Here is an 18,377-nt window from a genome sequence, read left to right as displayed (position 1 = left end):
GGGCCTCGAAGGCCGTGGGAATGAGCTGGGGTTTATCATGGATGTGGTAGGAGGAGGCAGCAGCAGCATATCAGTCTGTGCCTGGTAGGGAAGCAAGGTTGGAAACTGGCCATGGGAAGATGCTTACATTAGGGCAGGCAAGTGGGCATGGGCTGGCTTCAGGTAGTGGCAGTGGTGTGCTCAGACAGATTCATTGGTCTAAACATCGAATTGATGGGATTGAGAATGAATTGCTGGAGGAGAAAGGAGAGGGTAAGGCGAGCATTCGGACTCTTCCCTAAGCAGCTGTGTGTCCTGTTCTCCGAGAAGGCGGTCTAGGAGAGGAGCTAAGTCATGGGATTGGAGTGTAATTGTGGCCTCTGGGAGGGTTATATTTAGTATGCCGGTGTTGGGCCAGTCAGCACTTGCCACCAAGCCTGACAACCTGAGTTTGATTCCCAGGATCCACATGGCCAGAGTGATCTGACTTCTGCAATTACCTTCTGACTTCCACATACTCCTCACCCTGAATAAATAAATGCAATAAACATTGTAAGATACAGATGCTCCCCACTAGAAATGTCACGTGGGCACCAGATAAGGAGTCTACAGGAGAGTTTGAGACTGGAAATATATATGCTTCAAAACCCTAAATCCCTACCACAGGGCCTTTGTACATGTGTGTGCCACCGCTGCCCAGTGGAAATTATTCATTTTAATATGTGTGACTGAATGCTATTGACAGCAGTGTTGGCTGACAGTCTAAGGAGGCATCTGGGGACGAAGAGATAGTAGGGCAGGGTTTGGGCAATGGAAGGGTCTTTGTGCGGAGGAAGGGATCCGATTCTCTGAGGAATGAGCTTGTGTCTTTCTCACAGCCTACAAAGATCTGCAGTCTCGAGAGGAGACTCGAAATGCAGCCTGGAGGAAGAGGGGCTGGGATGAAAATGTCTACTATACAGGTGAGTGTCTCCTCTGCAGGTCTCTGGTGCCTTTGCAAGTGGTCTGCTGGGAGACCTGAGGACGCAGGTCTCTGCAAGGCCAGCTAGCATCACTTGATTACCTCTAGTGTGGGAACGCACTGTCTTGTTTGGTTCCCACCCCCATTTGCTGTACTGCCCAAGCTCATCCTGGTGGACCTTTCCCCTCAGTCTTCCATGTTGCTGGGATTGCTGGCATGTACCGCTGTGCCCAAGTGGGAACTTACTTTGACATGCGGTAGTGGGGTTTTGTCTTGTGATGCACATTCCACATGATACAATCCGTCCTGAGGCTTTAAGATCACACAGGCAGGTGATCCCTATATGAGATGTGCCCCGGGGTCAGCTCTGCACCTTACAGAGGCTGCTGCTTCCTGTCTCTGCTGCAGGGAGGGCATTGAGAGTTTATGCATGGAATGCTTTGCCCTATCTACCATCAAAACACGCAGCAAATTTTTTGAGCAACTTTTTCCTCAAAGTGTGGCCACTGCTAGAAACCCAGAGTCAGCAGATAATGACTGAGTCTTCACTCTGTGAAACTGTGGTGGGTGGGTAGTACAGGCCTATAAATAAACAAGATTCTGTCCCAGACCTTGAGGAGTTTACAGTTAATCTTCCACATGGCTACTTGGTGTGGGCAACAGTATGTCTGCTGAAGTAGGTGCATGAGCCTTGCTATGCCAGCTGTGGTCCCAGCTGACAGTACTGGCATCCACTGGACACAATAGAAATGCCTAGTTAGCTTCTCCCAACCTCCTGGGAACTAGGCTTGTGGGGATTTGTCTACACAAGTTAAGCACAGGAAGCAAGAATCTAAACTCTGGGCTGGAGAGATGGCTCAGTGGCTAAGCTTACATACTGTTCTTAGAGAGGATCCAAGTTCATTAGAGAGGATCCAAGTTCAGTTCCCTGTACCCAGCGTGGGAGGCTCACAGCTGCCTGTAATTCCCACCCTAGCAGCTCTGCCACTTTCTTCTGACCTCCATGGGCACTGTACTCATGTGCACATACCCACATGTAGACTTATAAATATTGTTAGAAAAATAGATAAAATCCTTAAAAAGAACTTACCTCTTGGGGACTTTCTCTTGACACCCCTACCCCCATGGGCATGGCCTCCCTAGCTGAATGAGGGGCAGCCACACTGAATCAAACCTCAACCCTTAAGCTCTTACCTTGCCAGTGTAGACCATTGTAGTTCTCTTTTATTTTTGTTTGCTGTTTTTGATGCTGGGGATTGAATCCAAGACCTCACAACATTCACCTCATCACAGAACCACACCTCTGGCCTTAGAATTATTTTTCTTCATATCTCCCTATGTTGTCCTTAATCTGTCCTTGCTTGTATATTATTAGGCTTAGTGTGTTTTGGTTGCTTTGGAAGCGAGGACAGAATCCAAGGGTTCCATACGCTAGGCAGGTGCACTGCCACCCAGCTGCCTCTCTAGCCCTCTGCTAGTTTCTTTTCACATACATAGAAAATGAACAGAAATGGTACAATATTCAGCTCGTTACCACCGAAATCCTGTCTTATAAGCCTTTCTCAGCTGACAGCAGGGACTTCTTCCCATCACAGGTTTTGTGAGTTTTTGGTCAGGAACCAAGTGTACTTGGTCTGTCTCAGGCACCCTGTAACCTCCGCTTCTCTCTCCATAGTCCCCTTGGTGCGACACATGGAGTCACGAATCATGATCCCTCTGAAGATCTCTCCTCTCCAGTGAGGCTGGCACTGTCTCCACCGCCTTCCCTTTCTCCTTTGGAGTAACCTGGAACAGAGGAGCTCCTGGGCCTGCTGGCAGAGTTGTCTCTCAGCTCTGGAAGAATTCTGATGGGTTGTGTTCAGCTTGGAAAGGATGGTGTTTTCTGAGAACTTAGAGTTCTGTCTATACCTGTCCCTCCACTCTCCCCTGCCAGAAGTTTTTAATTTCCCAAATGAAGACTAGCAGCCTTTTATGCATTCACACATTTCCCTGAGACTCCTCATCTCCAGGCCATCACGTCCCCAGCTAACACTGTGGACATGGCTTAGTTTCCTCCCAGGTGGCATGATAAGAAGTTAAGAGGTGGGGTGTGAAGAGGTATCAGACCAGGTATGGCCTCCAGGAAATCCCTGGTCTCTATTAAAAAAGCAAGTCTGAGCCTTAAAAACCTGGAACTGCCATAATCACTGAAGTCATCAAAGTCAGGAGGAGGCCCAGAATTCTACTCAGAAGGGCTGAGAAAGGATGGGAGGGAGAAGGATTTGGATACATGAGACAGACATAAAGCAGGAACCCAGAAGAAGCTGGAACACAGGACTCAGCTTTTGGGTTTGAAACACAGAATTGAAAGAACAGAGATGACAGGAGACCTTAGGGAAAGGACCCGAAGAGAGGCTTAGCCACTTTTTCCTGCATAATGCGGTTGAAACCTGAATATGTGTTCCAGCTCTTCTGCACTTCCTCCTTCCTACAAGCAAAAATACAGGCTGAGACCTATATTCCCGTCTTGAATTCCTTCTTCCCCACATTGACATTCTGCCAGCCAGACCCTCATATTGCAGAACCACCAGGCCTGTGGAGTGGGTTCAGTGATTCTGGGGTCTCCTCAATGACCCCCATACCTCATGAACCCCTGCTTAGCATGGTTTTGCTACCATAGCAGGAAAATGTACTGGGATAGTTGATGGGACCAAATTAAATATTTACTGTAAGTTGTGGTGGTGTCTTCATCTGCAAGGACTCAGCTGTCGTCTAAGGCAGGGCAGTTTTCAGGGCGCCCTTGATCTCTTAGGGAAGACATCTTCATTTCACCCCAGGGCAAGAGGAGCTGTTTTTGCGCAACCAGGTATTCATACACGTTTCAAGCCCCAAACAAGCAGGATTTGCTCCGGAAGTACCTGACGTTTTCTTTTTCTTTTTTTTTTTTCCCTTTGGATTTTTGAGACAGGGTTTCTCTGTGTAGTTTTGGTCCCTGTCCTGGAACTCGCTTTGTAGACCAGGCTGGCCTCGAACTCACAAAGATCCACCTGGCTCTGCCTCCCGAGTGCTGGGCTTAAAAGGCGTGCACCACCACTGCCCGGCTCACCCGATGTTTTCAAATACTGCATTAGAATAGCGATTTTTGTCCTGGGGAAACAGTGATGCACTTATGTGAAGGGGGAACACGTGTGATAGGGGATTATGTCCCTACTAATTTAGTGCTGCCTTTGATGTATTGACTCTGATAGTGTTAAATTAGCCAGGCGGTAGGGGCGCACGCCTTTAATCCCAGCACTCAGGAGGCAGAGCCAAGTGGATCTTGGTGAGTTCGAGGCCAGCCTGGTCTAAAGAGCAAGATCCAGGACAGGCACCAAAATTACACAGAGAAACCCTGTCTCAAAAAAAAAAAAAAAAAAAAAAAAAAAAAGAGCCGGGCGGTGGTGGCACACGCCTTTAATCCCAGCACTCGGGAGGCAGAGCCAGGTGGATCTCTGTGAGTTCGAGGCCAGCCTGGGCTACCAAGTGAGTTCCAGGAAAAGGCGCAAAGCTACACAGAGAAACCCTGTCTCGAAAAACCAAAAAAAAAGAAAAAGAAAAAGAAAGAAAAAGAAAAACAACAAAAAAATCCCAAAAGTCAAGTTAGAGCTGGACGGGCATGGTGACACGTTCCAGTGCGGAGGGTGGATGTCAGTGAGTTAGAGATCAGCCTGATCTACAGTGTTCACCGCCAGCCAGTGCAACATAAAGTCAGGAGGCAAATCCACTAGGGTCCAAACTAAGGCACAGCGACCCTCTTGCTTCCTTGAGCATACCACAAATTCAAGTGACTCGGCAGAGGGCCCACTGCTTTCGCGTTGGCGAAGGGGAACGGAGCACAAGCTCTTGGTCCTCATTGCAGCCTTTCCCAGTTTTCGATCAGAAAAGTTTCCCAGCCGCGTACACGCCCCTTCCTTGCTTCCCAAGCTGCCTCTGGCTTGGTGTCTCACTTCCGGCTAGTAGCTCTTTTCTTCCGCTTCTCTATGGTCGCGAGCCGGAAGTGGCTGCCGGGCTGGAAGGCGTGAGGTCCATTGTGGTGAGCGGGGATAGGATGGTGCGGGCTGGGGTTGCTGGTGGCGCCGGGCGCGCGGGGTCTGAGGTGCGGTCCGCACCACGCGTATTCCCCGGGCTGGGGTCCTCACCTGGCGCCTTCCCCCAGGGCGCGTGGCTGTTTTCCTCTCCTGGGAACTACCCGGAGCAGCATCCTTGTAGTCTCCGGACGGTGCTGATGGCAGGGGTAGTGATACCACCCTGCGTGCGGTCCTTTCGTGTCGGGGGGAAACGCTCCCGTTGACGTTTGGGATTCCCCAGGTTTCCGGTGCCACCTTTGTGGCTTTTGTCAGATGAGCCCGCCACTTGATTAACTGTCACTCGCAGCCGCCCGAAGCCCTCTGAGAGACACGCGCTCTCTCCACCTAACGCGCCGCGTAAGACTCCAAGGGGTCGTAGTGAAGAAAAATTAGTGCATTATATTGCGGGAGCATAAAGGCTGAGAGCGTGAGATGTGGACGTTTGGAGTGGAGGGAGACTTGGTTTTTCTTTCTGATGTCCCCTCTGTTTCCTAGCTAGCTGCCCTGACTTCGTTTGTTTCATTAAATATCTTACTTATTTTTAAGAAAAAGAAAAAAAAATTTTGAAGTTACACTGCAAAGGCTTGGGCAGTGAGGTACCACCTGCCCTGTTTTAATGAAGCTTTTAAATGCAGTCACTGTAGTCCATTCTGGCCGGGAGCTCCCCCTGTTGGCTCCACATTCGCGAAGATCCTGCCTCAGTCTCTCAAGTGTTGTGATTACTGATGTGTACCACTGTGCCGGGCTCAGCCCATCCTCCCTCCATTTTTTCCTTGGAGACAGGATTTTATTATGTAGTCCATGCTGACCTTTAACCCCCTATGTAGCAAAGGATGATGTTGAACTTCTCATCTTCCAGCCGCTACCTCCAAAGTTTATTGTGAGCAAGCAATCAAAATTTTTCTTTGTGATTTTCATTTTTGAGACCGTGTCTCAGTACGTAGACTAGGCTGTCCTCACAAAGATCCGCCTGCCTCTGCTCCCCACCCGTGGAGTGCTGGGATTAAAGGTGTTCACCATTACACCTGGCCAGAATTTTTTTTTTTTTAATTGAAAAGGGATAGCACAGCATGGTCACTCACACATATAATCTCAGCACTGGTGAGGCAGGAAGGTCTCCAAGTCAAATTCTGGAAAATCTTGTTGGTTTGTCTGTTTGAGACAGGGTCTCCATGTAGCTTGGCTACCCTGGCCTCAAACTCACAGAGATCTTCCTGCTTCTGCCTCTTGAGTGCTGAGATTAAAGGTATGCACCATCATGCCCAGCTTAATTATGGAAAATCTGGTGTATGTGTGTGTTTTCAAGAGAGGGTTTCTGTGTGTAACAGTCTTGGCTGTCTTGGCATCTGCTCTGTAGACCAGGCTGGCCTCGAATTCACAGAGATCCGCCTGCCATTCCATCCCAAATAAATCCCTGCTAGGATTAAAGGTGTGTGCCACCACTGCTTGGCAATTCTGGAAAATCTTAAAACTTTTATTTTTATTATGATGGTTGTGAGCTACCCAATGTAGGAACTGAACTGAGGTCCTCTGCAAAACAGTACCTGCTCTTAACTGTTGAGCCATCTTTCCAACCCCTGACTCTAGGAAATCCTTTCTGACTTTTGAAGTGTTCCCTAATGAGCCTCTGAATTTCATTAGAATCCTGTTTTTAGTTCTAATGTCAATTAATTTAGGTCTTCTCTCTCTCTTGGTTAGTTTGGCTAAGAGTTTGGCTATCTGGTTTGTCTTTGTTAAGAATCAGCTCTTGGGCTGGAGAGGTGGCTCACTGGTTAGGAGCACTGGCTGCTCTTCCAGAGGTCCTGAGTTCAATTCTCAGCAACCACATGGTGGCTCACAACCATCTGTAATGAGATCTGGTGCTCTCTTCTGGTGTGCAGGCATGCATGCAGAACACTGTACACATAATAAATAACTCTTTTTTTAAAAAAGCTCTTTCACTGACATTTCTTTTTCTCCTCTTTTTTAAAATTATTTATTTCTTTTAGTATTATATGCATTGGTGCTTTTCCTGCATGCACATCTGTATGAGTGTGTCAGATCCATTGGAACTGGAGTTACAGACAGTTGTGAGCTGCCATTCGGGTACTGGGAATTGAACCTGAGTTCTCTGGAAGAGCAGCCAGTGCTCTTAACTGCTGAGCCATCTTTGAAAATTTCATACAATGTATTTTTTTTTTCTATCATCAGCTTGATACAGTACAAATTCTTTTTTTTTTTTTTTTTTTGTGTGTGTGTGTGTGTGTGTGTGTGTGTGTGTGTGTGTGTGTGTGTGTTTTGAGACAGGGTTTCTCTGTATCTTTGGAGCCTGTCCTGGACTAGCTCTGTAGACCAGGCTGGCCTCGAACTCACAGAGATCCCCCTGCCTCTGCCTCCCGAGTGCTGGGATTACAGGTGTGTGCCACTACCGCCCGGGTAGTACAAATTCTTATCCTAATAGTGAAATGTTTCACTGATGCTTGCCCAGTGATTGAATAAAACAAAAACTTTTTATAAGCCACAGTCATCCTAGGGTCCCCCCTGCTATGTAGCCTCCCTGGTTCTGTGGGTTGCAGTCTGATTGTTCTTTGCTTTATATCTAGTATCCACTTATAAGTGAGTACATACCATGTTTGTCCTTCTGGGTCTGGGTTACCTCACTCAGAGTGGTATTTTCTAGTTCCATCCATTTGCCTACAGATTTCATGCTGTCATCATACAATGTATTTTTAAATTATTATTTTTAAGTGTATATGTTTTGCCAACATGTATATCTGTGCACCATGTATGCCCTTGGTATTTACCGAGGTCAGAGGGCATCGGGTGCCCTGGAACCATAGTTCTAGATGGTTATAAACTGTCAGGTGGGTTCTGGGAGTCGAACCTGGGTCCTCTGGAAAAGCCACAGTGCTCCTAAACGCAGAGCTATCTCTCCAGCCCCTCTGGGAAATCTTTAAAAGCTTTCTCTTCTTTTTTTTTTTTTGTTTGTTTTTTGTTTTTTTTTGTTTTTGTTTTGTTTTGTTTTGTTTTTTGAGACAGGGTTTCTCTGTGTAGCTTTGCGCCTTTCCTGGAATTCACTTGGTAGCCCAGGCTGGCCTCGAACTCACAGAGATCTGCCTGGCTCTGCCTCCTGAGTGCTGGGATTAAAGGCGTGAACCACCACCGCCCGGCTAAACTTTCTCTTCTTAGTAGCTCTCTGACCTGGAAGAACAACAATGTCATCATCATCAGAATCCAGCAAAAAAAGGAAACCCAAGGTGATCCGAAGTGACGGAACCCCGACTGAGGGGAAACGGAACCGAACTGATGCTGAGCAGGTGAGATTAGCCAGGGTTCCGTGCTGCTGAGAAACTGCGGACTGTGGCCAAATAACTGCCCGCGAGTGTGCAGGAGCTCAGGGTCACATGTCCAGACCAGGTGACTAGAATTCCTGTGAGTGGACAAAAGATGAACGTTCACAGCAGGTGCAAGCCCACTGGATATGATTAGTGTCTGCACAGAGAGCATGTTCCAGCATGCTGTTCCCAGCTTCCCTACCATCCTAAGGTTGGCACTAATTGCACAGCTCTAGAGATCCTGAGAGATTTCATTCTTGGTACCAGAATCATGTGCCCACAGGACTTCTGTGGCCAAGGAACACTTGTCATCAGTGGGGTTTTCTATTCCTTTTATCTATTTCTCTGTCCTGGAATCTATCAAGATGATTCATGACTTAGAATGTAGGATTTTTTTTTTGGGGCGGGGGCGTTGAGACAGGGTTTCTCTGTGTAGCTTTGTGCCTTTCCCGGAACTCACTCTGTAGCCCAGGCTGGCCTCAAACTCACAGAGATCCGCCTGGCTCTGCCTCCCGAGTGCTGGGATTAAAGGCATGCACCACCACTGCCTGGCAGAATGTAGGATTTTTTTGCTTTGTTTTGTTTGTTTGTTGAGATAGGTCTCAGATAGCCCAGCTTAGCCTCAGATTTGCTATGTAGCTGAGGGCCTTGGGAGGAGAAGCCAGTGCTCTCAACTGCTGAGCCGTCCCTCCAGCCCAGGCAAAGACTTATAAACAAGTGCAGAAAACAGGTCCTCTTTTACAATCCAGAACTCATTTAAAAAAAGATTTTTATGTGTTTAAGTTTTTTGCCTGCATCATGTGTACAGTCCCTGCAGAGACCAGAAGAGGGTGCTGGTTCCCTTGGAACTGGAGTTAACAGACAGTTGTGGGTCACTGTGTAGTTGCTGGGAACTGAAGCTTCTGCAGGAGCAGCAGGTGTTCTTCACCACTGAGCTATTACTCCAGACCCTCTGAATTAATTCTAATCCATATAAATGGAATTTATGGAAATAATAAAGTAAAGGAAAATGAAACAACAGTTTTTTCCCTTCGTTTTAGGAAATCAAAATTAATGTAGAGATTTTTTTTTCCCCACTGATCACAGCATTGCTGATTTGTTTGTTTTTAGGTCTTGTGCTATAGTCCAAGCTGGCTTGAAGTCAGCATTGTCCGGCCTCAATCTTCCAAGTGCTGTGATTATAGAATATGCCACAATCCCTGGCTAATAGTGCTGTTTAACTTTTTGTATGTGTGTGGTGCACATGTTTGTGTGTGTATGCACACATTGTGTGTTTGTGTCTGCAGGCTCACAGTTGATATTGGGTATCTTCCTTGGCCAATCTTTACCTTATTTATTGAGGCAAACATCTATGTTTATTTGGATGAGAAATTTCCTTGATCAGCATGGACAATGTGGTCCTATCTTGTTTGAAAATAAAATAAAAATCCACAGTATTCACAGTGAGGTTGTTTTGGGCTGAGATGTGAAGTGATAGGCAATTAAGAAAATGTGTGGTATGTATTTAGGGTATGTGGCACTTGTGTGCCATGCTGAACGTATAATAATAATAATCAGAGGACAGCTGTAGGAGTTATCTCTTCAGTGATGTCAGTCCAGAACTCAGGTCATCATGGTGACCCACAGGTCGTGTTTTACTTTGTTTTTGATATTTCTCTTTTCTGAATTCTTGACATCAGGCATGCATTACTCTGTAATCAAAAAGAGACAGAGGTTTCTATTTTGAAAACAAGAGAAACCTTTTAGGGCTGGAGAAATACCTCAGCAATGAAGAACTCAATTAAGTCCTCTTATAGAGGACCTAAATTAAGCTCCTAGTACCTGTGTTTGGTGGCTTAAATCACCTATAGCTCCAGCTCCCAGAGTGGCTAATGCCTTTGGCTTCCACATGCACATAACCACTCTCAGATACACACATATACATAATTTTAAATATTAAAGTAAATTATTGACCAGCCTGGTCTACAGAGTGAATTCCAGGATGGCCAGGGCTGTTACACAGAGAAACCCTGTATCGAAAAACCAAAAAAAAAAAAAAAAAAAAAAAAAAAAAAAAAGACTAATTCCATAAATGGCCTGATTTGGGATTTCCTTATAATGTTCTGTTTTGTGAAACAGTATCTCATTGTGTAGTCCCAGTTGGCCTGGAATCAGGAGGGAGACCAGACTGGTCTCATACCGGCAATTGTAATGTTCTTACATAACGAAGGTTCTCATTCTTATTGTTTGTGATCCTGGCAGGGAGACTCTCACCATCTACCCAGGACCTCTCTTCTTTCTTCCACAGGAAGGCAAATACTACAGTGAGGAGGCTGAGGTTGACCTGCGGGACCCTGGCAGAGACTATGAGCTGTACAAGTACACTTGCCAGGAGCTGCAAAGGTTGATGGCCGAGATCCAGGACCTGAAGAGCAAGGGCAGCAAGGATGTGGTAAGGAGAAAGGCTGCATGCCACACCTGGTGTGTCTGTACAACTGGAGCTTCTCTTGTGGTCATGAGTTTCTTCCTGATCTTGTCCTCTGTCCCACGTGATTAGGGTTGGGGTCTAGAGGATCCAGAGATATGCCTATTCATTTGTTATAATTTGTCATAGCAACTCAATCTCCCATTATAGTATTGAAAGTACAAGATAACTTTTTTCTATGACTTTGATATTATCGACTTACATGTCAGGCATTTTGCTAAGTATTGAGAAGTTTGTGCAAGTAAATTACAGGGCCCAAAATGAAATTATCATGGATGTTAAATGAATTAGTCAAGCAGATATAAAACTAAAAAGTGTATCTAAAAAGTAGATGGGTGAGTTAAAGAATTCACTTTTTTCCCATCAGTCTTACTTACTTTCATGTATGTTGACCATTATTAAGATTATTACATTCTATAGCTCTATTATTATAACCAAGCTTTATAGCTATTATTTTTATTACTATCATTTAAATTATTTATAGAGGCCAAATTTTATGGTATGGCATTGCTGTGGTGAGGGTCTCCATGAGATCAGTAGGTGTAGGTATTATGAGAACTGGTTGCATTTCTTTTTCCTTCCTCCCTCCCTCCCTCCCTCCCTCCCCCCCTCCCCCCTCCCTTCCTTCCTACATTCCTTTGTCTTTGAAACTCCCTGTGTAGACCAGGCTGGCACTGAACTCTTGCCTCTGTCTTCTGAGTGCTGAGGTTAAAGGCATGTGTCATTATGCGTGGCCTTAGTCTTCTGTTTCTTTCATGACATTTCTTACTGTTCTAGGCTCCCTGTGGAGTCCTTTTTATGGCCCTGGATGATGGAGTTGGTTTGGCAGCGCCTAGGTTCTGAAGGGAACCAAGCTGTCATCTGTTGGTGATCTTTACCATTTTCTTTGTGCACAGGCCATCGAAATTGAAGAGCGAAGGATCCAGAGCTGTGTGCATTTCATGACTCTAAAGAAGCTTAACCGATTAGCCCATATCCGGTTAAAGAAAGGAAGAGATCAGACCCATGAGGTAGAGTTGACTTCTCATCCCTCCTGTCTGTCCTCTCTTTAATCAACCCTTCATCCCTTCTCTGACTTTGCTGATGCTCAGTCCAGCCCCAAATTGTCCTGCTCACCTCGTCTTCCTTCAGGCCAAGCAGAAAGTTGATGCCTACCACCTGCAGCTACAGAACCTGCTCTATGAAGTGATGCACCTGCAGAAGGAGATCACCAAATGTCTGGAGTTCAAGTGAGTTTGGGAGGACAGGGCTTTGACACGCATGTGGTACTGCTTGTTCTTGCATAGGCCAGTGTGAGCCATCCCTTTATAGGAGCATCAGCAGCTTAGAAGACTGCAGGGTTGGGGAAAGAGTCAGTAGATTACTTTGAGCAGGAGAAGCTCAAGCAGTCCTTCCAAACTACACAAAGAACTGTGAAAGCCTCTGACCCTTTTGCATTTTGGGCTCAGCACTTGTTAAAAGCAATTCTTTCTCCTCAACATGTATTGCTATTATATTCACCTACTGTGCTATAGAATACCAGTACCTATTGTCCTATTGAAAAAATAATGTACCTGTTGGTCAGCATCTCTCTCTCCAGTGCTATTTTTGATACTATGACAGTTGAAAATGTATAAAAACAGCATGAAAGAATGGGATGCCCTCCTCTCTAATCATTGCTTAGATAGAAATTGGCAAACTCATAATATAGTGGAACTCGGGCGGGTGGCCACAGAAAAGGATCATGGGCTCTGGAGTTAGCATCCAGCCTCTGCCTCTCACTAACTGTGTGATCTTGGACACATTTGAAAAATGGAAAAAGAGCCAGGCGGTGGTGTCACATGCCTTTAATCCCAGCACTCGGGAGGCAGAGCCAGGTGGATCTCTGTGAGTTCGAGGCCAGCCTGGACTACCAAGTGAGTTCCAGGAAAGGTGCAAAACTACACAGAGAAACCCTGTCTCGAAAAAACAAAAACAAAAACAAAAAAAAAAAAGAAGAACTAGATGAAGTGAGGATAGCATGTAATAGGTTCTCATTTATTTATTTTTTGGTTTTTGTAGACAGGGTTTCTCTGTGTAGCCCTGACTGTCCTAGAACTTACTTCTGTAGCCCAGGCTGGCCTGGAACTCACAGAGATTTACCTGCCTCTGCCTCCTGAGTGCTGGGATTACAAGTGTGTGCCATCACCGCCTGGCGTGGTTCTCATTAGTGTGTGATGGCGCTGATGCTTATTTCTCCAGGACCTGAGCACTTAGCTGCATTAACCCAGCAGAGAACCAAGCTTTTCTTTTGTAAGGATATTCATAAACAAGCAGAAATTAAAGCCTCTAGATTTTTCCCACATCCAGTCCTGCCAGTGTGGTCTTTTCTCTTCTTATGCTTATTCATGAAATGTCTTAAAGTTAGGTGTAGACTCTTAGGTTTGTTCCTCCAGGGTGACATGTCATGTCTCGGTTTCACCGTGACGGCATAAGCCTAGGCTATGGTGATCCTGAGTCTCTTAGCCGGTACATCTCCTGTTCAGCCAGGAGACATCTGTGAATTCATTAAGCATCCTTCTCAAGCCTTCAGCTAACTCATGGGTAAATAGGTTGGGCAGCATGGGCAAATGACCTCGTGGTATGTCACTAATAGCCTCTCGTCATACTGAAATGTCTGTCATTGAGCATTTGCTGAGGGAATTCCACGATCTCAAGTAGCTGTAGGCAGGGCTGCATAGGGGTAAATTGAACAACTGCCCCCGCGAAGCCACAATTTGGGGTCCTGAAAATGGCTGCCCCATAACTTAGTTCTTGCTTATAGGTCAAAGCATGAAGAAATCGATCTGGTCAGTTTAGAGGAATTTTATACAGAGGCTCCACCAAACATCAGCAAGGCCGAAATCACCATGGGAGACCCTCACCAACAGACCTTGGCACGTCTGGACTGGGAGCTGGAGCAGCGGAAGAGGTAGTGCTTCCTCCTTCCTGACCTCGTTAACCACACGGTGGCAGTGCTGGGTCATGACCCAGGGTTAGACAGAATGGTCTCCAGGACCAAATCCACGTCCTTATTAACTCACACTGGATTATTCCAACTTGACTGGCCTCTCTCTGGGCTCAGATGTTTGCCCACCATGCCCAAGGCTCTTGGCTCAATTTTCAGCACCACAAAGAAATAAAAAAACAACTGCACTGTAAGCTGAGTCAGATGGCTCAGTAGGTAAAGAACTTGTGCAAGAGTTTGGACCTGAATTTGGATCCCAAGCGCGTGTGAAAAAGCTGGATAAAGTGGCCTGAGTCTGGGGTGTAGAGATGGGCAGATCCCACGAAGTTTCTAGGCAGCCAGCCTATCCTAATCAGAGAGCTCCAGGTTCAGTGAGAGACCCTGTCTCCAAAGGTAGGCAGAGAATTACAAAGACAGTTGGATTAACGTCTGGTCTCTACATGTGCATGCACGGATGAGTACATCACACGTGTGCATGTGCACACACACGTACACAAATTATAGTGAGAAGTAAGAAATTATGGGGAGGGTCATGGAGGAAAGCAGGGTGACATAACAAGATATGATGATGTATACGTATGAAAGTCACAGTGAATCCCATTTGGTTAGTGACTGTATTAGTTGTTTTCCTTGTTTCTGTGACAAAGTCCCCTAACAGAAGCAACGGGAGGGAAAGGGCTCATCTCGGCTTACCTTTGTTCCTAGTCAGGAAGAGAACAACGCATTCCTGACTGCGGGCTTTCTCTTCTCATGTAGTGTAAGACTCAAGACCAGGGAGTGGTGCCACCCGCTTTAAAGCTTTCCTGTATTTTAACTCCGCGCGCGCGTGTGTGTGTGTGTGTGTGTGTGTGTGTGTGTGTGTGTGTGTGACCAGCAGGGGCCAAAAGAAAGCATCAGATTCCCCCCACCCCACCCCACCCCAGAACTGGAGTTACATGTAATGGCTGTGAGCTGCTAAAGAGGGTGGGTACTGGAAACTGAACCCCGGTCTTCTACAAGAGCAGAGCAGCAGGTGTCCAGCCCCGCTACTCTCTTTTAGAGTGAGTTTTCCCACCTCGGTTAACTTAGTCAAGAAACTCCCTCTACGGTATTCCGGGGGGCTCGTCCCTAAGTGATTCTAATTGTGTGTGGTGGGGGGGGGTGCTCACATGTGGAGGTCAGAAGACAGCTGTGTTATTTCGTTCCTTCCACTGTGGGTTTTGGGACTTGAACTCTGATCATCAGGCTTGAGCAAACGCTTTTGCTGCTGAGTCGTCTTGCTGGCCCTCCTACGTGATTCTGGATCTTACCAAGTTGGATCAGTATTAACTGTCACAACCCTATCCTTTGTTAAGATGACACCAGGCATTTCTCTATGTCTCTTTTAGACCACAGTCTCCTACCTCTTGTTATCATAGGTTCATGGCCATTCCGTAATGCAAAATATATCCAGTCCACCTCTAAAAGTCCCCATAGTTTTTAACATTCTCAACACTGTTCAAAATGCCATGTCCAAAGGCAGGGTTTTTCTAGACTGCCTAGACTGGCCACAAACTACTGCTCCAGCCTCTTCTTGCCCCAGCTTCCCAGGGGTTGGAACTACAGGCATGCTACTACCATGGCTGGGCATGAAAGTAATTTTTTTCCTTTAAAGTTTTAACCCCTGAGGGGCTGGAGAAGTGACTCAGTGGTTAGGAGTGCATACTCGCTCTTCCAGAGGATCCCGGTTGGTTCCTATCCCCTGGCTCACTACCACCTGTAACTCCAGCTGCAGGGGAGCCAATGTCTGTCCTCCTTGGACACCCGTACTCATGCACATATACCCCCAACAAATACACACAAATCCATATGATTTAAAAATATGCTAATAACTGACAACTAAATCCATTTTTTTTTCCTTTTAAATGATTACAAAATTTCTTTTTTTTTTTTTTTTTCCAAGACAGGGTTTCTCTGTGTAGTTTTGGTACCTGTCCTGGATCTCCCTCTGTAGACCAGGCTGGCCTTGAACTCACAGAGATCTGCGTGGCTCTGCCTCCCAAGTGCTGGGATTAAAGGCATGCGCCACCACCACCCAACATGATTACAATTTTTATTTTGGGTTTTTGAGATAGGGTTTCTCTATGTAGTCCTGGCTGTCCTGGAACTCTTGATGTAGACCAGCCTGGCTGTCCTGGAACTCTTGATGTAGACCAGGTTGGCCTCAACTCACAGAGATCCACCTGCTTCTGCCTTCCAAGTACTGGGATTAAAGGTGCGCAGCACCACCACCGCCCAACATGGATGCCTAATATTGTTTTTATTTTACTTTATTTTTTTAATTTTTATTTTTTTTGGTTTTTCGAGGCAGGGTTTCTCTGTGTAGCTTTGCGCCTTTCATGGAACTCACTTGGTAGCCCAGGCTGGCCTCGAACTCACAGAGATCCGCCTGGCTCTGCCTCCCGAGTGCTGGGATTAAAGGCGTGCGCCACCACTGCCCAGCTCTAATATTGTTTTTAATTTTACCTATTCTTACTGTGTGTGTGCATGATGTATGTGGGTGTATGTACCATAATGAGTGTGTGGAGGCCAGAGGACGACTTGAGTTGGTTCTCTCCTTCCACCTTTACGTGAGTTCTGGGATTGATCTCAGGCCATCAGGCTTGCAGAGCAAGTGCCTTTATCCAGACTTACTGTGTAACCAAGGGTGACTTTGAACTCCTGCTCTTCCTGCCTCCACCTCCCAAGTGCTAGGATTATAGGCAAGCACTCTCACATCTGGATTTATGTGGTGCTAGGCAAGCACTGTACCGACTAGATTGTAGCTTAAACTCCTAAATCAACACCTTTTTTGCTTGTCTTAGTTACTTTTCTATTGTTGTGATAAAACAACGTGACCAAAAGCAACTTGGGGAGGAAAGGGTTTATTTCAGTGTACAACTCTCAGGTCACATCCATCACTGAGGGAAGCCAGGCAGGAAGCTGGAGTCCTTAACTGGAGCAGAGACGATGGAGGAATGCTGGTACTGGCTTGTCCCCCTTGGCGTGCGCAGCCTGCTTTTTATACAACTGAGGACCGCCAGCCCATAGTAGGCGGGCCCTCCCCCAGGCCAATCTGATGAAGGCATTTTCTCAACTGAGGTTCCTCTCCTAGATAACTCTGGTTTGTGTCAAGTTGACAAAACAAAAGAAAATCAGGAATCAATCCCCACCCTCTGCCTGTAACTCAGGGGATCCAACCCAAGGCCTCATTAGTATTAAGCAAGTGCTTTACCACTGAGCTACATCCCCAGCCATGTAGATCGAACTTGGAATTTTTATTTTCCACATCTGTAAGCATATGCCTGTGCTAGTCTTACAATGCTCTGTAAACATTGTTTCAGGAGGTTGTACCACAATCCTAGGTATGGAAAAATCACAAAAGCATTCCTCTTTCAGACTTTTTAGGTTGTTTCCATATAGTACTCTCATAAATAATGCTCCTTACAAGGTGTTTTTTGGGGCTGCAATTACTTTGTTTTGTTTTTGGTACTGGACTTGGAATTCAGAACCTCACACATGTGAGCAAGTATTCTGTCACTGGGCTGCATACAGCCCCAGACTGTTTACAGTTTGTTTTTTGTTTTTCATGTGAGACAGGGCCTTGCTGTGTGACCAAGCTGGCCTTAAACTCACAACTCATTTACTTTGTCACTCAAGTAAGCCTTGAATTTGGAATCCCCCTGCCTTAACCTCTTGGGAGGCTGATGTTAGTAACTTGCACCCTCAACTTTTCTTTTTCTTTTTCTTTTTTTTTTATTTGTTTGTTTGTTTTTAGAGACAGAGTTTCTCTGTTTAACAGTCCTGGCTGTCCTAGAACTAGCTCTGTAGACCAGGCTGGCCTCAAACTCACAGAGATCCAACCAACTTTTCTTTCTTAATATTTTTGTTTGTTTGGTTGTTTTTATTTTGTTTTGTTTTGTTTTTTTGTTTTTGTTTTTTTTTGAGACAGGGTCTCACTATATAGCCTTGTCTGGCCTGGAACTCACTATGTAAAGACAAGGCTGGTCTCACAAATCTACCTGCTTCTGCCTCCTGAGTGCTAGGATTAAGGGGTACGAAACTGTGCCTGACTTTTTAACTTTTTTTTTTGTCTTGTTTTAGGACTTTTTTTTTAACTAATCATAAATAGAGTCATCCATGTTTTTCTTTTTCTTTTTTTTTTTGTTTTTCTTTTTTTTATGAATACTAATATTCTTTTCTTTTTTTTTTTTTTTTTTAATGCCGAATGCCGTTTATTGAAGGAGGGAGGAGGTCTTAAATACAGGCTTACAGCACAGTGGGAGAACCCCGGAGGGCAGAAGTTCACTATCGATTTTTACTAATCATAAATAGAGTGATCCATGTTTTTCTTTTTTTTTTTTTCTTTTCTTTTTTTTTTTTTTTTTTTTGGTTTTTCGAGACAAGGTTTCTCTGTGTAGTTTTGGTGCCTATCCTGGATCTCACTCTATAGACCAGGCTGGCCTCAAATTCACAGAGATCCTCTTGGCTCTGCCTCCCAAGTGCTGGGATTAAAGGTGTGCGCCACCGCCGCCTAGTGATCCATGTTTTTTTTGAGACTATAACATATGTGCTTTTTTCATTGCGTACTCTATAGATACAGCCCTTCTAT

General features: G+C 45.6%; 2 protein-coding genes across 2 annotated transcripts in view; both read left to right on the top strand.

Annotated features, from left to right (window-relative positions):
• Positions 1–3,651, top strand: part of Nipsnap1 (nipsnap homolog 1) — a 28,582-nt gene extending 24,931 nt beyond the window's left edge. The window contains exons 9-10 of the mRNA XM_059275551.1: positions 858–941; positions 2,616–3,651. Coding sequence (XP_059131534.1) covers positions 858–941; positions 2,616–2,680 — 149 coding nt within the window. The 3' untranslated portion in view covers positions 2,681–3,651. The remainder of the gene's footprint in view (positions 1–857; positions 942–2,615) is intronic.
• Positions 3,652–5,011: 1,360 nt separating this feature from the next.
• The window catches only part of Thoc5 (THO complex subunit 5), a 36,648-nt gene continuing 23,282 nt past the window's right edge, over positions 5,012–18,377 (top strand). The window contains exons 1-6 of the mRNA XM_059275549.1: positions 5,012–5,382; positions 8,197–8,321; positions 10,627–10,770; positions 11,700–11,813; positions 11,935–12,032; positions 13,586–13,732. Of these exons, the coding sequence (XP_059131532.1) occupies positions 8,220–8,321; positions 10,627–10,770; positions 11,700–11,813; positions 11,935–12,032; positions 13,586–13,732 (605 nt within the window). The 5' untranslated portion in view covers positions 5,012–5,382; positions 8,197–8,219. The remainder of the gene's footprint in view (positions 5,383–8,196; positions 8,322–10,626; positions 10,771–11,699; positions 11,814–11,934; positions 12,033–13,585; positions 13,733–18,377) is intronic.

The sequence above is a fragment of the Peromyscus eremicus genome, chromosome 10, assembly GCF_949786415.1.
Source record: "Peromyscus eremicus chromosome 10, PerEre_H2_v1, whole genome shotgun sequence".
NCBI lineage: Eukaryota > Metazoa > Chordata > Mammalia > Rodentia > Cricetidae > Peromyscus > Peromyscus eremicus.
Note: the sequence above shows the minus strand (reverse complement) of the source record. Positions and strands in the feature narration are given on the sequence as shown.